The sequence below is a fragment of the Hippocampus bargibanti genome, linkage group LG02 (assembly GCF_051943395.1).
Source record: "Hippocampus bargibanti isolate YZ-2025 linkage group LG02, ASM5194339v1, whole genome shotgun sequence".
Classification (NCBI taxonomy): Eukaryota; Metazoa; Chordata; class Actinopteri; order Syngnathiformes; family Syngnathidae; genus Hippocampus; species Hippocampus bargibanti.
Window position 1 is genome coordinate 35,890,976 of NC_142735.1, and position 15,640 is coordinate 35,906,615.

The 15,640-nt window shown below is 43.5% G+C and overlaps 1 protein-coding gene across 1 annotated transcript in view; it reads left to right on the plus strand.

Moving 5' to 3' along the window:
* The window catches only part of ankrd50 (ankyrin repeat domain 50), a 39,828-nt gene extending 25,508 nt beyond the window's left edge, over positions 1-14,320 (plus strand). The window contains exon 4 of the mRNA XM_088991179.1: positions 8,859-14,320. Within this exon, the coding sequence (XP_088847305.1) occupies positions 8,859-12,364 (3,506 nt within the window). The 3' untranslated portion in view covers positions 12,365-14,320. The remainder of the gene's footprint in view (positions 1-8,858) is intronic.
* Positions 14,321-15,640: the final 1,320 nt, after the last annotated feature.

A 15,640-nucleotide genomic window follows, 5' to 3' on the forward strand; every position in this document is an offset into this window, starting at 1 on the left:
TAGTTCTTCTTGGTCTTCTTCTAGTTTTTCTTCTTGTTCTTTTAGTTCTTCTTGGTCTTCTTCTAGTTTTTCTTCTTGTTCTTTTAGTTCTTCTTGGTCTTCTTCTAGTTTTTCTTGTTGTTCTTTTAGTTCTTCTTGGTCTTCTTCTAGTTTTTCTTCTTGTTCTTTTAGTTCTTCTTGGTCTTCTTCTAGTTTTTCTTCTTGTTCTTTTAGTTCTTCTTGGTCTTCTTCTAGTTTTTCTTCTTGTTCTTTTAGTTCTTGTTCTTCTTGTTCGTCTTGGTCTTCTTCTTCTTGTTCTTCTTCTTATTATTGTTATTATTATTTATATTATTTTTTAGATTATTATTTGTTTTATTATTAGTAGTATTTTTTGTGTACGTTTTATTTGTTTATTTTTGGTCTGTTTTTTAATAATTATATTTATTTATTATTATTATCATTATTATTATTATTTTGGTATTTTTTATTTTAGTTTTTTTAGTTTTAGTCTGAATAGATTCCCCATGACACATTAAGTCAATCACTGTAAAGTGTCCTTGAGAGTTTTTAAAAGCTCTTAAAAATGCAATGTATTATTATTATATTATTATAGAAATGGAAAAACAAGAAATTCTGTCTCAATAATCGTCCCCAGCGAGCAGACATTTGCAATTCATGAAAGCAGCGACTTTCCAGCATGGCTGCCATCTTATTGGCCCGGTGGGTTATTTGAGTAGTTGTCAACTTGCTCAGCTGCGCTGTTGAAAGAAAACCGTAAGATCCGACGGTAACGTTGCGAGACGTTGGATTGACCAGGTGCACCCGCCTTCAAGATCCGTGTCCCGTCGCATCGTAAATGAGCTCCCGTCACTCAAAAAGTCGCAAGTTCGCCAGCTGGACTTTGTGTTGTAGTCTGTGTAACAAGCCATAACCCTTCCGTGACCCTTAGAACTGTTCAGTTACCCAGAACAGGTCGGACTGGAAACGGTTCTCACAGGGCATGTTTGAGCTTGAACGTCGCCGACAACACAACATCATTCATTAAAGGACAACCGACACCATTTTCACTTTTTGGTTTCCTAACTGACATCAGAAAAACGTTTGATAGCATCTAAACTACCCAAAGCACGCAGGATGATATTTTTAGTCAAATGCAAAACACCAATAAAAATGACTTAAAGTGTCCCAAAACTGCCACAAAATTAGCTCAAAACTGGGGAGATTCAGAAAGTCCCGCCCCCTTGTTCGTGACGTCACGCCAGGATACTCTTTCGCAAACTGCCTTGCTCCAGAATCAAAACAATGGCTTCAGATTGGGAGAAGATGCTCTCTTGTGACTCATTCAGTTATGAATATGATTCAAATACAGTGATACATTGGCTTACGAACTTAATTGGTTCCCAGACGGAGTGTAGGCGAAAAGTGTGTATCCCAAAAATTAATGTCCCATAGGAAACCATTAAAATGAGAATAATCCGTTCCCAGTTCCCCATAAAACATAATTTTCTACTTTCTAATTTTCTAAGCCTTAAAGGACAACCGACATCTTCGGACAAGTTGTGTCCATAATTTGTAAAATGGCTTCAAATGACTTCGACTGAGCGTATTTTACAAAGATTCCACCGCATATAGCTATATTTTACCTTTTAAGACTCGCGCTGAATATTCCGGAAGTCTTGTTTTTGAGTTGGTGACGAGTCCTGACATGACGGCACGGAGGGAACGCCCCTGACCGGGAAAGCGACACAATGCATTTTGGGTACTTTGTTTGGTCTGCAAACTTCGTGTTGATGGCGAAATTAGAAGGAAAACACATAAATAATGTGATGGTGAATCGTTGTGTGTTGCACCATGACTACTATTTGATACTAGTTGACACAAATTCCCAGCAGACAAATCATCCCATTTCCAACGGAGCTTGGGCGCCATCTTGTGCATTTTGTGGGTGCTACATCGCTGTCATTGACGGCTCAAATTGATACGGGAGGACTCCTTTAATCGATTGCAAACATGTATGCTTTCCTCTTCAGAACTATTTGAATCATATTCATAACTGGATGAGTAACAAGAAAGCATATTCTCCGAATCTGAAGCCATTCTATTGATTCTTGAGCAAGGCAAGACGTCTTGGTATGACGTCACGAACAAGGGGGCGGGACCTTCTGAAATTGACCACTTCCAGGGTCATTTTTTTTTTTTTGCCGATTTTGGACACTTGAAGTCATTTTTATTGGTGTTTTGCATTTGACTAAAAATAAACAAAAAATGGTGTCGGTTGTCCTTTAAGTGGAATGATTTGGACGCAGTGGCACTAAAAAAAAGGAATTTCTGTTATCTTAGCAAACAAAAAATGCTAGCGCTCTCAGATGAACGAACCACACGTTTCGGCAGTTCCTTGTGGACTCTGGTCCTCATGCTTGTGTGGAAGAGTTTGACGCTCTGGTATGAACGCTGGAGTGTTGAACGGGCGCAGCTGTCGAACAGACGCTATCGCTAACGGCTTTGCCGGTGCATCTGAGGGCATTGCGGGATGAGCTTTCTGTTTTCTTTGCTGAGCCAATGATCTAAAGGAGGCCTTCCTACACTTCAAAAGGAATCTGGATAATTCGAGACACTGCACCACTTCTTTGTCAGAATCAGAATCCTCTTTATTAGCCAAGTATGTAGAACACAAGGAATTTGTCTCCGGTAGAACACCCTGCACTGGTATCATTACAAAAAAGTTGTTATAGGCACTGTAGAGCAGTGAAGTCGGCTAATAGATAGCTAATTGCTAACTCGCTAGATAGCAATATAGCTAATAGCTAGCTAGATAATAAGATAGATAAAATTAATGCAGCACTTGATCAGGGATCGGAATCATCAATTTGTCTTTGTTAGCACTAGCATCATCACAAAAAAATGCTAGAAGCACGATAGAGTTACTGCTTAGAGAATTAATAGTAACTAACTAAGCTACTGTTCAAAGAGTTAATGTCTTGGGGCAAGAAGCTGTTCAAATGTCTGCTGGATTTGGTGCGCATGGATCGGTAGCATCTGGCCTGCTTGAGGGGAGTTGCTGGAAAAGGTGGTGGGCAGGGTGCGGAGGGTCCTGTAGGGTTTTCCGCGCCCTTGTTTTGATTCTTACAGTGTGCAAGTCCTCGAGAGTGGCTCGGGCGCTAGGCCTAACTGTCCATTGAAGTCGGCTGGCTAATAGATAGCTAATAGCTGGCTCGTTAGATAGCGATATAGCTAATAGCTAGCTAGCTAGATAATAAGATAACTGACTGTAACTAAATTAATGGAGCATTTGATCAGGGATCGGAATCAGAATCATCCTTATTGGCCAAGTATGTAGAACACACAAGGAATTTGTTTCCGGTCGAACACGCTGCACTAGTATCATCACAAAAAAATTGCAGAGGCAATACAGTTCCATTTGGGCTACTGTTCAAAGAGTTAACGGCGATGGGGTAAGAAGCTGTTTAAATGTCTTCTGGATTTGGTGCGCACGGATCGGTAGCCTCTGGCCTGCCTGAGTGGAGTCGCTGGAAAAGGTGGTGTGCAGGGTGCGAAGGGTCCAGTGTGGTTTTTTTGCGCCCTTGTTTCGATTCTTGCAGTGTGCAAGTCCTCGAGAGTGCGTAGGGCGGTGCCAATGATAGAATGTCGTGTGCTTATGCCACAACTGCCTCATTTGTAAATGGGGGAATAATAATAATAATAATAATAATAATAATAATAATAATAATAATAATAATAATAATAATAATCTTCAATGCAAACAGTTGCTCCTTTGTACTTGGAACTGTGTCTCCTGTGGCTAGTATCCAGTTCTGTAACAAGCAGCAGCTGGCGAAGAGACCTTTTTTTTTACTTTGGTGCTGCAGCTCTCGCACTGATGAATGTGGCATTTGTTGCTTGTTTCGCTGCTACGATTGTTCGGACCTCAAACCGACCACACAACGATGACAGTCAAGGCTTTGTGGACCGAACAAGATGAAGTTTTTGGGATACTTCTTTAGCCAAGCGATGCCAGGCAAACTCTTGAAGTCAGAGTCGGTCAGAAATACTGTGATACCTTGGCTTACGAACTTAATTGGTTCCCAAAAAGTGTGTGTAAGGTGAAAAGTTCATCTGCCAAGCATTTATTTCCTATAAGAAACCATCAAAATGAGAATAATCCGTTCCTAGGTCCCTATAAAACATAATTTTCTACTAAATAAGCCTTAAAACTACACAAAATATATTATTTATAATAAATGTGCTATTGTATTGTAATGAAAGAAATAAATTGTACTGTATAATAATAATAATAAATAATATAATTACTGTATAATAAAGTCGTTTTATTGACCTTTTTGATGGTCGTTGATGTAGTTGCCTCTTGATGATATCCGAGTGAAGTTACCGTGCTTTCTCAGCGATAATACCCTCACTCACACTGTCCCCTGCTAGCTGCTTTTCATTCATCCAAATCAACAGAATTTTTTCAACCTCTTCAATAATAATAATAATAATACATTTCATTTAATAAGCGCCTTTCAAAACTCTTAAGGTCACTTTACCGTCACAGGATGACAAGTTTTTCTGTGGGTGAGCAGCGGCAGCCACACGTGTCAGCGTACACTCAACCCGGAATAACTCAAAACGATAGAAAGTTAGCTATCTAGCTAATAGATAGATAGATAGCCAATAGATAGCTAGGTAACTTGATAGCTAATATGTTTCCTGACTCAATTAGCTAGCTAGCTAGCTATATTGCTAATAGAGACATTGGAGCTTTCACGATGACTATCACTATGATCAATATTGCCTGAGACCGTTGCTTAGACAACACAGAAACACCCTTAGCCACACGTAGCAATGATCGATTTAGCATACTGGTACTGGGACGCTAAGTCACACAAATGCACATCTCGTGTGTGTTTTTCGATGATTTTCTTCTTCTGCTTGACCGTCATTTTCTTTTGTGTCCTCTTCGGCTTAACACTAGTCTGTGGTGGGGTCTTTTTTGGTCCCGTAAAAGCAAAAGTACTACATTCGATAACAAACCATGTTAGCACTCAATGACAGGGGGTGAGGAAAACTAGTCCGCCAGCGACCGTTCGTCTGTGTGGTTTGGTTCATCCGCCAAAAAGCAGTTTGTATGCCAAGATGAATTTAATGTTGGTCGGGTGAAAATTTCGTAAGATAAAGCGTTCGTAAGCCGGGGTATCACTGTACCCGCAAAAATGTTCATATGTACCCTTTTATCGTAACTAGAATGTTCATAAGCCGCTTAGAAATGAAATTTATTTTATTATTATTATTATTATTATTATTATTATTATTATTATTATTATTATTATTATTATTATCTCTCTGGCTAGCTATGTAGCTGGCTATTTATTAGCTATATGGTTATCTAGCTAGTTAGCTAACTGTCTAGCTGGCTATCTATTAGCTAGCTGGCTAGCTTTCTATCTATTTGAGTTACTTCCGGGTTGAGTGAACGCTGACGCTTGTGGCTGCCGCTGCTCACCCGCTGAAAAACTTCTCCTGTGACTGTAAAGTGAGCTTGAGAGTTTTGAAAGGCGCTTAGAAATGAAATGGATGATTATAATTTATTATTATAAGTTGGGGAGTGTCTGTATGTAATAAGTCCCACCTAGCAAAACCTCAAAATCGTGAAATATCTTAACCAAAGTGTACCGACTGTTAAATTCCCAACAATTCCCGCTATCTATTAGCTATCTAGTTATCTATTAGTGATATAGCTATCTAACTGGCTAGCTATCTAGCTAGCTAACTATTAGCTATGTTCATGAAAGTTTTGAATGGAGCTTATAAATACAATGTATTATTTTTATAATAATAATAATAATTATTATTATTATTATTAGCTGTCTATTATCTAGCTAGCTTTCCATCTATGTGAGTTACTTTCAGGTTGAGTGAACGCTGGCGCGTATAGCTGCCGCTGCTCACCCACAGAAAAACTGATTCTGTGACTGTAAAGTGACCTTGAGAGTTTTGAAAGGTGTTTAGAAATGAAAATATATTCTTATTATTATGCAAAAATGGACTGACCCCATTTCCATTGGAACATTTACATCATGTCACAAAGTGGGTCCAGCAAGTGCTGAAGAATGAATGACTCTCTGTGTCTTTGTGTTGTCATATTATTTGTTATTTAGTTTCTTTTTTTATTTATTTTTGCAACTGGTTTTCCATCATCCATCTTTCCGTTTTTTTTTTGGAGTTGGAATTGGAGCAAAAAAAAAAGTCATCGGGATGAGGAAAAGTCAAGGAAGGGCCGGTCGGTCGGGAGGGAGGAAGGAAGAGTCCGAACAATGAGCTGGATGTGGGTTAGGGTCATCGGGTTTTTGTTGTCATGAACACGCGTATGGGGCTCGGATTGGGGAATGCTCGGAATGGGGAATGTGAATGTTCCAATGGAAATGGGTTCAGTCCATTTTTGCATAATCATAAGAATACATTTTCATTTCTAAACACCTTTCAAAACTCTCAAGGTCACTTTACAGTCAAAGGATCAATTTGTTTGTGGCCGTTAGCGTTCACTCAACCCGGAATAACTCGAATACAGTTACCTTGGCTTACGAACTTAATTGGTTCCCAGACAGAGTGTGTAAGGCGAAAAGTGTGTATCCCAAAAAATAATTTTCCATAGGAAACCATTAAAATGCGAATAATCCGTTCCCAGCTCAACATAAAACATAATTTTCTACTTTCTAATTTTCTAATTAACTAATTGTTTTGATTCTCGAGCAAGGCAAGACGTATTGGCGTGACGTCACGAACAAGGGGGCGGGACCTTTGGAAACTGAAACTTTCTGATGTCATTTTGAAGTAGTTTTTGGACACTTGAAGTAATTTTTATTGGTGTTTTGTATTTAACTAAAAATATCCGCCTGCGTGTTTTGGTACTTTAGATGCTATCAAATGTTTTTCTGATGTCAGTTACGAAACAAAAAAATGGTGTCGGTTGTCCTTTAAATTTGGTAACATAGCCCAAACGGGAGATGCAGCCTTCATCAAACATCTGCCAAAGTTGAGACTGCTGTTTGGATAGCAGTCCAATTGTGGAATTTTACTCCCCCGAGGCCAATGAACCCACACCTGGAGGATGGATTGCAAAAACCAGGAGCAAGGTGGCAGTTCCCACGCATGTAGTCTTATTAACTCTTTCACTGCCAGGCGTGTGCAAATATGTGGCCACTTCAGTGCCAGGGTTTTTGTCATTCGAATTGCATGATCCACAGAATATTGAGTTCTAGGATGACAAACATTCAATGTAGTGTAAGAAAAAAAAAATGAAAAGAACTAATTTGCTCTATTTTCTGGTTGATATGATGACAGTGAATGCAAATGATTCCGATTGCTGATTGACTTTAAGGACAACTGACACCTCCCGACAAGTTGAGTCCGTAATTTGTAAAATGGCTTCAAATGACTTCTACTGAGCGTATTTTACAAAGATTCCACCACATATAGCTATATTTTACCTTTTAAGACCCGCGCTGAATATTCAGAAAGTCTTTTTCTTGAGTTGGTGACGATTCCTGACGTGACGTCACGGAGGGAACGCCCCTGACCGAGAAAGCGACATACAATGCATTTTGGGTACTCTGTTTGGTCTGACAACTTCATGTTGATCTGTGTTGATGGCGAAATTAGAAGGAAAACACATAAATAACGCGATGGTGAATCGTTGTGTGTTGTGCACCAAGACTACTATTTGATACTAGTTGACACAAATTCCCAGCAGACAAATCAGCCCGTTTCCAACGGAGCTTGGGCGCCATCTTATGCATTTTCTGGGACGCTACATTGGAGTCCAGACGGATCAAATTGATAGGGAAGGACTTCTTTCATCGATTGCAAACATTTATGCTTTCCTCTTCAGAACTATTTGAATCATATTCATAACTGGATAAGTAACAAGAAAGCATCGTCTCCGAATCTGAAGCCATTGTTTTGATTCTAGAGCAAAGCAAGACGTCTTGGCGTGACATCACGAAGAAGGGGGCTGGACCTTCTGAAACTGGCCACTTCCGGGTTCAATTTGAAATAGTTTTTGGACACTTTGGGTTATTTTTATTGGTGTTTTGCATTTGACTAAAAATTTCATTCTGCGTATTTTGGGTATTTTAGATGCTATAAAACGTTTTTCTGATGTCAGTGAGGAAACAACAAAATGGTGTCGGTTGTCCTTTAAAAAGCCTTGTGAAAGCATAAATCCTGCTAAATACCAATGACTACTTTCCCTTTGCCAGGTAGTGCAATCTTATGAAACATTAGAAAGAGCTCAAAACAAGTTCAGACATGAATTTGCATACTGCAAACTGAATCCGATATTGACGTGGAGAGATATTTGATCGCCGGATCTCCCAATTTAAATGTAGATACTTGTACATGGGAAAACATTCTCTTCCATCCTATTTATGGAACACAATCTACCCCTCGCCCCCTCCAGTCAGTTCTTTCGGTCCAAGTGGCCTTGAACACCGTGAGAATTGTCAAGAGAGGCATGTAGAAATGCTCTCCAAAGGGTAACCCTAAAAAAATGTCTTGAAAATACAAGCAAGTGCATCTTGGCGAAGTCACTGCTGCGTTCTTGACCAATCACGTGCGGCTTTAACCGAAGACTGGGGGCGGGGAATAGAGGACACAAAAAGTCACTGCCATTTCCTTGTTTGGAGAACGGGCTCGTTCACAAACGGCATGTCACTCATTGTTGCGCTCCGTGTGTATCCCGAAAAATAGTTTGTATGCCAAGATTCAATTCTTGTGAATTTAACATTCGTGAGCTGAAAAGTTCGTTAGCCAAAGGTTTTTTTCCTTTGAGTCAGAGTCTCTTTTCCATTAATCTTAATGTACTTTTCTTCTTCATACTTTAGGATTCCGGAAAATCAGCCTGGACGACCTACGCAAGGCCTACATCGTCAAAGATGTGCAACAGTACATCCTCCACCGTCTGGATCAAGAAGAGGCCCTAAGGCAGCATCTCACCAAGGAGACGGCAGAAATGCTCAACCAGCTCCACATCAAGAGCAGCGGCTGTTTCCTCTACTTGGAACGAGTTCTGGACGGCGTGGTGGAGAACTTTATTATGCTACGTGAGATCCGCGACATCCCCGGCACCCTGAATGGCCTCTACCTCTGGCTCTGCCAGAGACTCTTTGTCAGGAAACAGTTTGCCAAAGTCCAACCCATCCTTAACGTTATCCTGGCCGCGTGCAGGGCCCTCACAGTCAAGGAACTGTACCACGCAGTTTGGACCAAAAACACCACGCTGACCATGGAAGAGTTTCAGAAAAAGATGGACATCCTCTCCAAGTTGTTGGTGGATGGTTTGGGTAACACCAAAATCCTTTTCCACTACAGTTTTGCAGAGTGGCTACTGGACGTGAAGCATTGTACGCAAAAATACCTGTGCAATGCTGCAGAAGGACACCGGATGTTGGCTATGAGTTACACCTGCCGGGCAAAGCAGCTAAAACCGGGCGAAGTGCAAGAGTTCGCACTTCACCTGGTGAATTCCAATTTTCAGATGGAGCCGTTTCATCTGGCACTTTGGATGGTCTGGAACGGGACACCTGCCAAAGACTCTCTTACCACCTCCATCCCGAGGGAACAGGAGGTTTTGCAACTTCTAGTCAAAGCCGGCGCCCACGTGAACGACGAAGACGACCACGCTTCGTGTATCGTCCAGCAGGCCCTGGAAAGAGAGGACTCCATACGAACTTTGTTGGACAATGGGGCCTCCGTCAACCAGTGCGACTCAAGCGCCAGAACTTTGCTCTCCAGCGCGGCGTACAGCGGCAACCTTGACGTGGTCACCTTGCTCATCTCCAGAGGAGCAAACATGGAGCTGGAGGACAACCATGGACAAACGGCGCTCACTCTCGCCGCCAGGCAGGGTCACACCAAAGTGGTCAACTGCCTCATCGGCTGCGAGGCCAACATCAACCGCACGGACCACGACGGCTGGACGGCGCTGCGCTCGGCCGCGTGGGGTGGACACTCGGAGGTGGTGTCCGCTTTGCTGTATGCCGGCGCCAAAGTGGACTGCGCCGATGCCGACGGCAGGACAGCTTTGAGGGCGGCCGCTTGGGGGGGCCACGAGGACATCGTGCTGAACCTTCTCCAGCACGGTGCCGAAGTGAACAAGGCCGATAACGAAGGTAGAACGGCGCTCATCGCCGCTGCGTATATGGGACACAGGGAGATAGTGGAGCACCTGCTAGACCACGGGGCCGAAGTCAATCATGAGGATATGGACGGTCGGACCGCCCTTTCAGTCGCGGCTCTCTGCATCCCTGCAAGTAAAGGCCACGCCTCTGTCGTGAGTCTTCTCATTGACAAGGGGGCGGAGGTAGACCACTGCGACAAAGACTGCATGACACCGCTCCTGGTGGCCGGCTACGAAGGACACGTGGATGTCGTCGATCTGCTTCTGGAGGGCGGCGCCGACGTAGACCACACGGACAATAACGGACGGACCCCCCTCCTCGCAGCTGCGTCTATGGGCCATGCGTCCGTCGTCAACACGCTGCTGTTCTGGGGTGCGGCGGTAGACAGCATTGACAGCGAAGGCAGAACCGTGTTGAGCATCGCATCTGCGCAGGGCAACGTGGAGGTTGTCCGGACTTTGCTGGACAGAGGTCTGGATGAAAACCACCGGGATGACGCAGGCTGGACGCCGCTGCACATGGCGTCCTTCGAAGGACATCGACTCGTCTGCGAAGCCTTGATCGAGCAAGGTGCTCGTTGTACGGAGGTGGACAACGACGGCCGGATACAGCTGATATTGGCTGCGCAAGAGGGACACTACGACTGCGTCCAAATCCTCCTGGACAACAAGGCGTGTATTGACCAGCGAGGGTACGACGGGAGGAACTCCCTCAGGGTGGCAGCTCTGGAAGGTCACCGCGACGTTGTGGAGCTACTGCTGAGCCACGGTGCCGACATTGACCACAAGGACGCCGACGGACGACCGACGCTCTACATATTAGCGCTGGAAAACCATCTAGCAATGTCAGAGTACTTCCTAGAGAATGGTGCCAACGTGGAAGCTTGTGACACCGAAGGTAGGACTGCCCTCCACGTGTCCTGCTGGCAGGGCCACTTGGAAACCGTGCGGCTTCTCATCAACTACCACGCCGATGTCAACGCCTGCGACAATGAGAAGCGCTCTGCCCTGCAGTCGGCCGCCTGGCAGGGCCACACCAAAGTGGTCCAGTTCCTGATAGAAAACGGCACGCGGGTCGACCACACGTGCAACCAAGGTGCAACGGCCCTGGGTATTGCCGCCCAGGAGGGTCACATGGAAGTGGTCCAGATACTTCTTGAAAACGGTGCCGACCCGAACCACGCCGACCAGTTTGGACGCACGGCAATGAGGGTGGCGGCCAAAGGCGGACACTCCGCTATTATCAAACTCTTAGAAAAATATGGCGCCACGACTTTAAACGGAACTAATCCTTCACCCGTGCACACCATGGATGATAAAACCACGGGTAAAATGCAGTCGCTCACAATCAAATCCAGCAGTTCCGGCAGCACTGGTGCGGGAGATCTGCAGTCGTTGGGTCGCGGACTCACCAACGGTCCGGTCCACGCCTTCAGTTCACCATCGGACTCCCCCGACTCCACGGCGGACAGACAGAAATCATCTCTGTCCAACAAGAGCTCCAAGAACTCGTCTCTGAGGACCACGTCGTCCACAGCCACGGCGCAGACGGTTCCCATCGATAGTTTCCACGGCATGACCTTCACCGAACAAATCCAGCAACACTCACTGCCCCGCAGTCGCAGCAGGCAGTCCATCGTCTCACCTTCCTCCACCACAAAATCCATCGGTCAGCAACCCCCTCCATCGCCATCCAACGAATACGACTGGTCGCTGCTGAAACACGGTTTCAAACCAACAAAGGGAACTAAGATCGTCAACGGCACCGCGAACAGCAAAGGAGGTCCGGACAAGAAAAAGTCCAAGGGTTCCACCCAAGGCCAGGTCTTGGAGTACGAGATGACGCAAATGGACAAACGCCTCGGTTTCAATAAACCAGTCCCCAAGGACCCCCACTGCAAGGTAGTCATCGGCACCTCGGCCCAGCAAGATCAGCTCTTCATCCACAAACAAAGCTGCCTTGAAAAGAAACGCAACGGCATCATGACCAACCCCAACTATCACCTTCAGGGTCACCAGGTCTTCCTGGGCCGAGTGTCAGTACCCTGCGCCCCCCAGAGTCGAGGTCACCATCACCACAACCACCACCACCGGGACATCCTGGAGAGCTACCCTATTGGCGACACGGAGCTTAGCCTTAAACAAGCTCTCAGACTGCAGATCGAAGGATCGGAACCCGGTTTTAACTACAAAAAGGAGACCCCTTTGTAGTCAGAGTCCAAAACAGGAAGACCATTCATAATTTTTGGGGGTTTTTTTTGCATTGCGCGACTACACAAAGAATGTTCCTCAGCTCCCTGAGAAACACAGTCAGCCACAAAGGTGCCACAGCGACGTTGGGAAGATCGATGACAAGGTTTCTTCAGCCGTCATCTGTACTCCTTTGAAGGTGTCGGATGTTTCGCTTCTTATACAAGACGTTTCGTCAGCAAACTACTCTTTTGCTGGTAGTTTTGGCCCTATATATATCCCTACTGTTTGGGAGGAGCAGAGGCTATATTGATTACTTCTATTGTCCTGACTGATTACTTCTATTGTCCTGCCTGATTGCCCCATTTGCTCTGGTATCACCTCATCAACATAACTAAGCCTATGTGGACTATGAAGTCTGTTGTAAGAACGATCCAAATTAAACCTCAGTCCACCATGGCGATTTAGTGAAGGGTTTTACTGTTTTATGAAAATAGCTTCTTTTACTCCCCTGTCAAAGGTTTTAACCTCACTGTCGTCAAACGTGCGGTTGCTAGCACTGCCACCTCTTGACAGTAGGGATATACAGTGATACCTTGGTGTACGAACTTAATTGGTTCCCAGACAGAGTGTGTAAGGTTGAAAAGTGTGTATCCCAAAAATTAATGTCCCATAGGAAACCATTAAAATGAGAATAATCCGTTCCTAGGTCCCCTTAAAACATAATTTTCTACTTTCTAATTTAAGCCTCAAAACTACACAAAATATACCTTATTTTGTGTATAATACATGTGCTATGGTATTATAATTAAAGAAATAAACTGTACTGTATAATAAAGTCGTTTTATTGACCTTTGTGATGGTCATTTATGGCTTGATGGAATGGAGTGACGGCCGGTTTCATTTGCATTAAACACTTGATGAGGAACGTAGCCTTCTTCTTTCACCATCTTGGGGAATGATCCCTTGTAGGTGCTATAATTTTACCTTGTTCCTCATCAATTGTGTTCCGTTTAGCTGGGTTGATAGCTTTTTGCATCAAGTGTACAGATGGCTTTTGCGGGTTATTTGTGGAGCCTGATTGATGGGAATTTTTACCTTGCAGTCTACACTCTGCCTTTGAACTATCACAGTTTTCTATCCATTTTCTCACTCTCTCTCGCTGTCGTCTGCCTGTCTCTTTCATGTTTAAACCAACTTCCCCCACTGCTGCGTTCTTGACCAATCACTTGGCTTGAACCGAAGACTGGGGGCGGGAAATAGAGGACAAAAATGAGTCGGCTGCCATTTTGTTGTTAGGAGAACGGGCTCGTTCGCGAACGACACATCACATCATTGTGGCGCTCCGTGTGTATACTGAAAAATAGTTCGTATGCCAAGGTAAAATGTTCACAAATTTAACGTTTGTAAACGATAAGTTCGTAAGCCAAGGGGTTCGTAAATTGAGTTATCACTGTATATATATATATATATAGGGCCAAAGCTACCAGCAAATTTTCATTCGCTGACGAAACCTCTCGGATGAGAAGCGAAACGTCCCGACACCTTGAAAGAAGTACAGATGACGGCTAAAGAAACCTTTTCATCGATGGACCACTCCTGTACGACTGAGAGCTTACACAGACGTATTGGGAAGATCTGAACAAGTAGAACCCTTCCGAGGGTCTCCATCGGTTGCTTACTCGAGGCTTTCTGTGGACTGCTACGACATGTGCCTCCCTCCATTCTGTTACAGCCTTCTCCGTGCTAAAAACTATCATGCTAATTTAATATAATGCTATTTAATTAATGGGAAAAAAATGCTTTTTTTTTTTATTTCCTCCGGAAGCTCATCCTTCATTTGATTGACAGTCTTTCTTGGGTTGGTGTAAAAACACTGATAGGTCGCCTTCCTCCAAATATTCTTTGTGTTCAAAGCAGTCATGGAAATTTGACAGCATATTTATTTTATTTTTTGCGGGGGGGGGGGGGGGGGGGGGGGGGGGGGGGGCACTTTTTTGTTTGCATTCCGCTCAATCGTGGTGCTGTTGTCATTCTGGACAAAGTTGCCTGCAGCTAATTTTGTTGTTTGATGACAAAAAAAGGGTAACAAAGGTCAAATTTTGTCCCCATGGGATTTCTTTTCACTTTTTTTTTTTTGCAATATTTAAACATATCCATCATGATATTATCCACATTTTTTTGGTGCTAAAAGAAACGCAGTCCCTGTTTGTTGTGTGTCAAATATATCGAGGAATTAAATGGAAAGAAAACACAAAATGGCTGAAAAGAGAGTTTGGATTTTACTCTTGAAAAGCTAATGTTGGAAACAAGTCAGTCAGTCAAAACGGGCCGAAAATAAATGTTTTTCCAGATTGACTCATTCACTGCCAGACGATGTGCAAAAATGCGTCTACTCCAGTGCCAGGGTTTTTGTCATTGTCACTCGAATTCCAGGACCCACAAAATATTTGAGTTTTAGGACGACATAAACATTCAAAACAGCATTACAAACCTTACACTCTCTTCTTTCACCAGAAAAAAACAGCTAATTCCTAAATGATACTGTTCTGGAGTTATACAAGCTTGAAATGGGGGCAGGTGTCCAAAAATACAATGCAATACATACATATTGGTTTATATAGCGCTTTAACAGCTGCTGAAACTGTAACAAAGCGCTAACATAGATAAAAAGAGTTAATTCCCAAGTTATATGAGTCTGGAGTTATCTGAGCTTGAAATGGGGGCAGGTGTCCAAAAATACAATGCAATACATCCATATTGGTTTATATAGCGCTTTAACAACAGGTGAAACTGTAACAAAGCGCTAACATGGGAAAAAAGGGAAACGCTACCCCCTTGTGGAAATGAAAAAACATTGCCAGAGGTCTGACCAGCGCTTTATCGGCACCCAAAAAAGAAAAACAAAACTCGAACAAATGCAACAAATTGATCAAATTGAATTTGATCAGAAAAAGAGTTATTTCCTAAATTATATGGCTCTGGAGTTATATGAGCTTGAAATGGGGGTGACTGTCCAAAATACAATGCAATACATACATACTGGTTCATATGGCGCTTTAACAACAGCTGAAAATGGAACATAGCGCTAACATGGAAAAAAGGGAAATGCTACCCCCGAGTGGAAGGGAAAAAAACATTACCAGAGGCCATGACCAGCGCTTTATCGGCACCCAAGCATGAAAGGTCAAAACCCGAACAAATTCGGGAATGCGTCATATTTTCAATTCCCGAATACATTTGTGAATGGCAGTGAATGAGTTAAGTCTCCAACGACAGGCCGTGACATATTTTTTT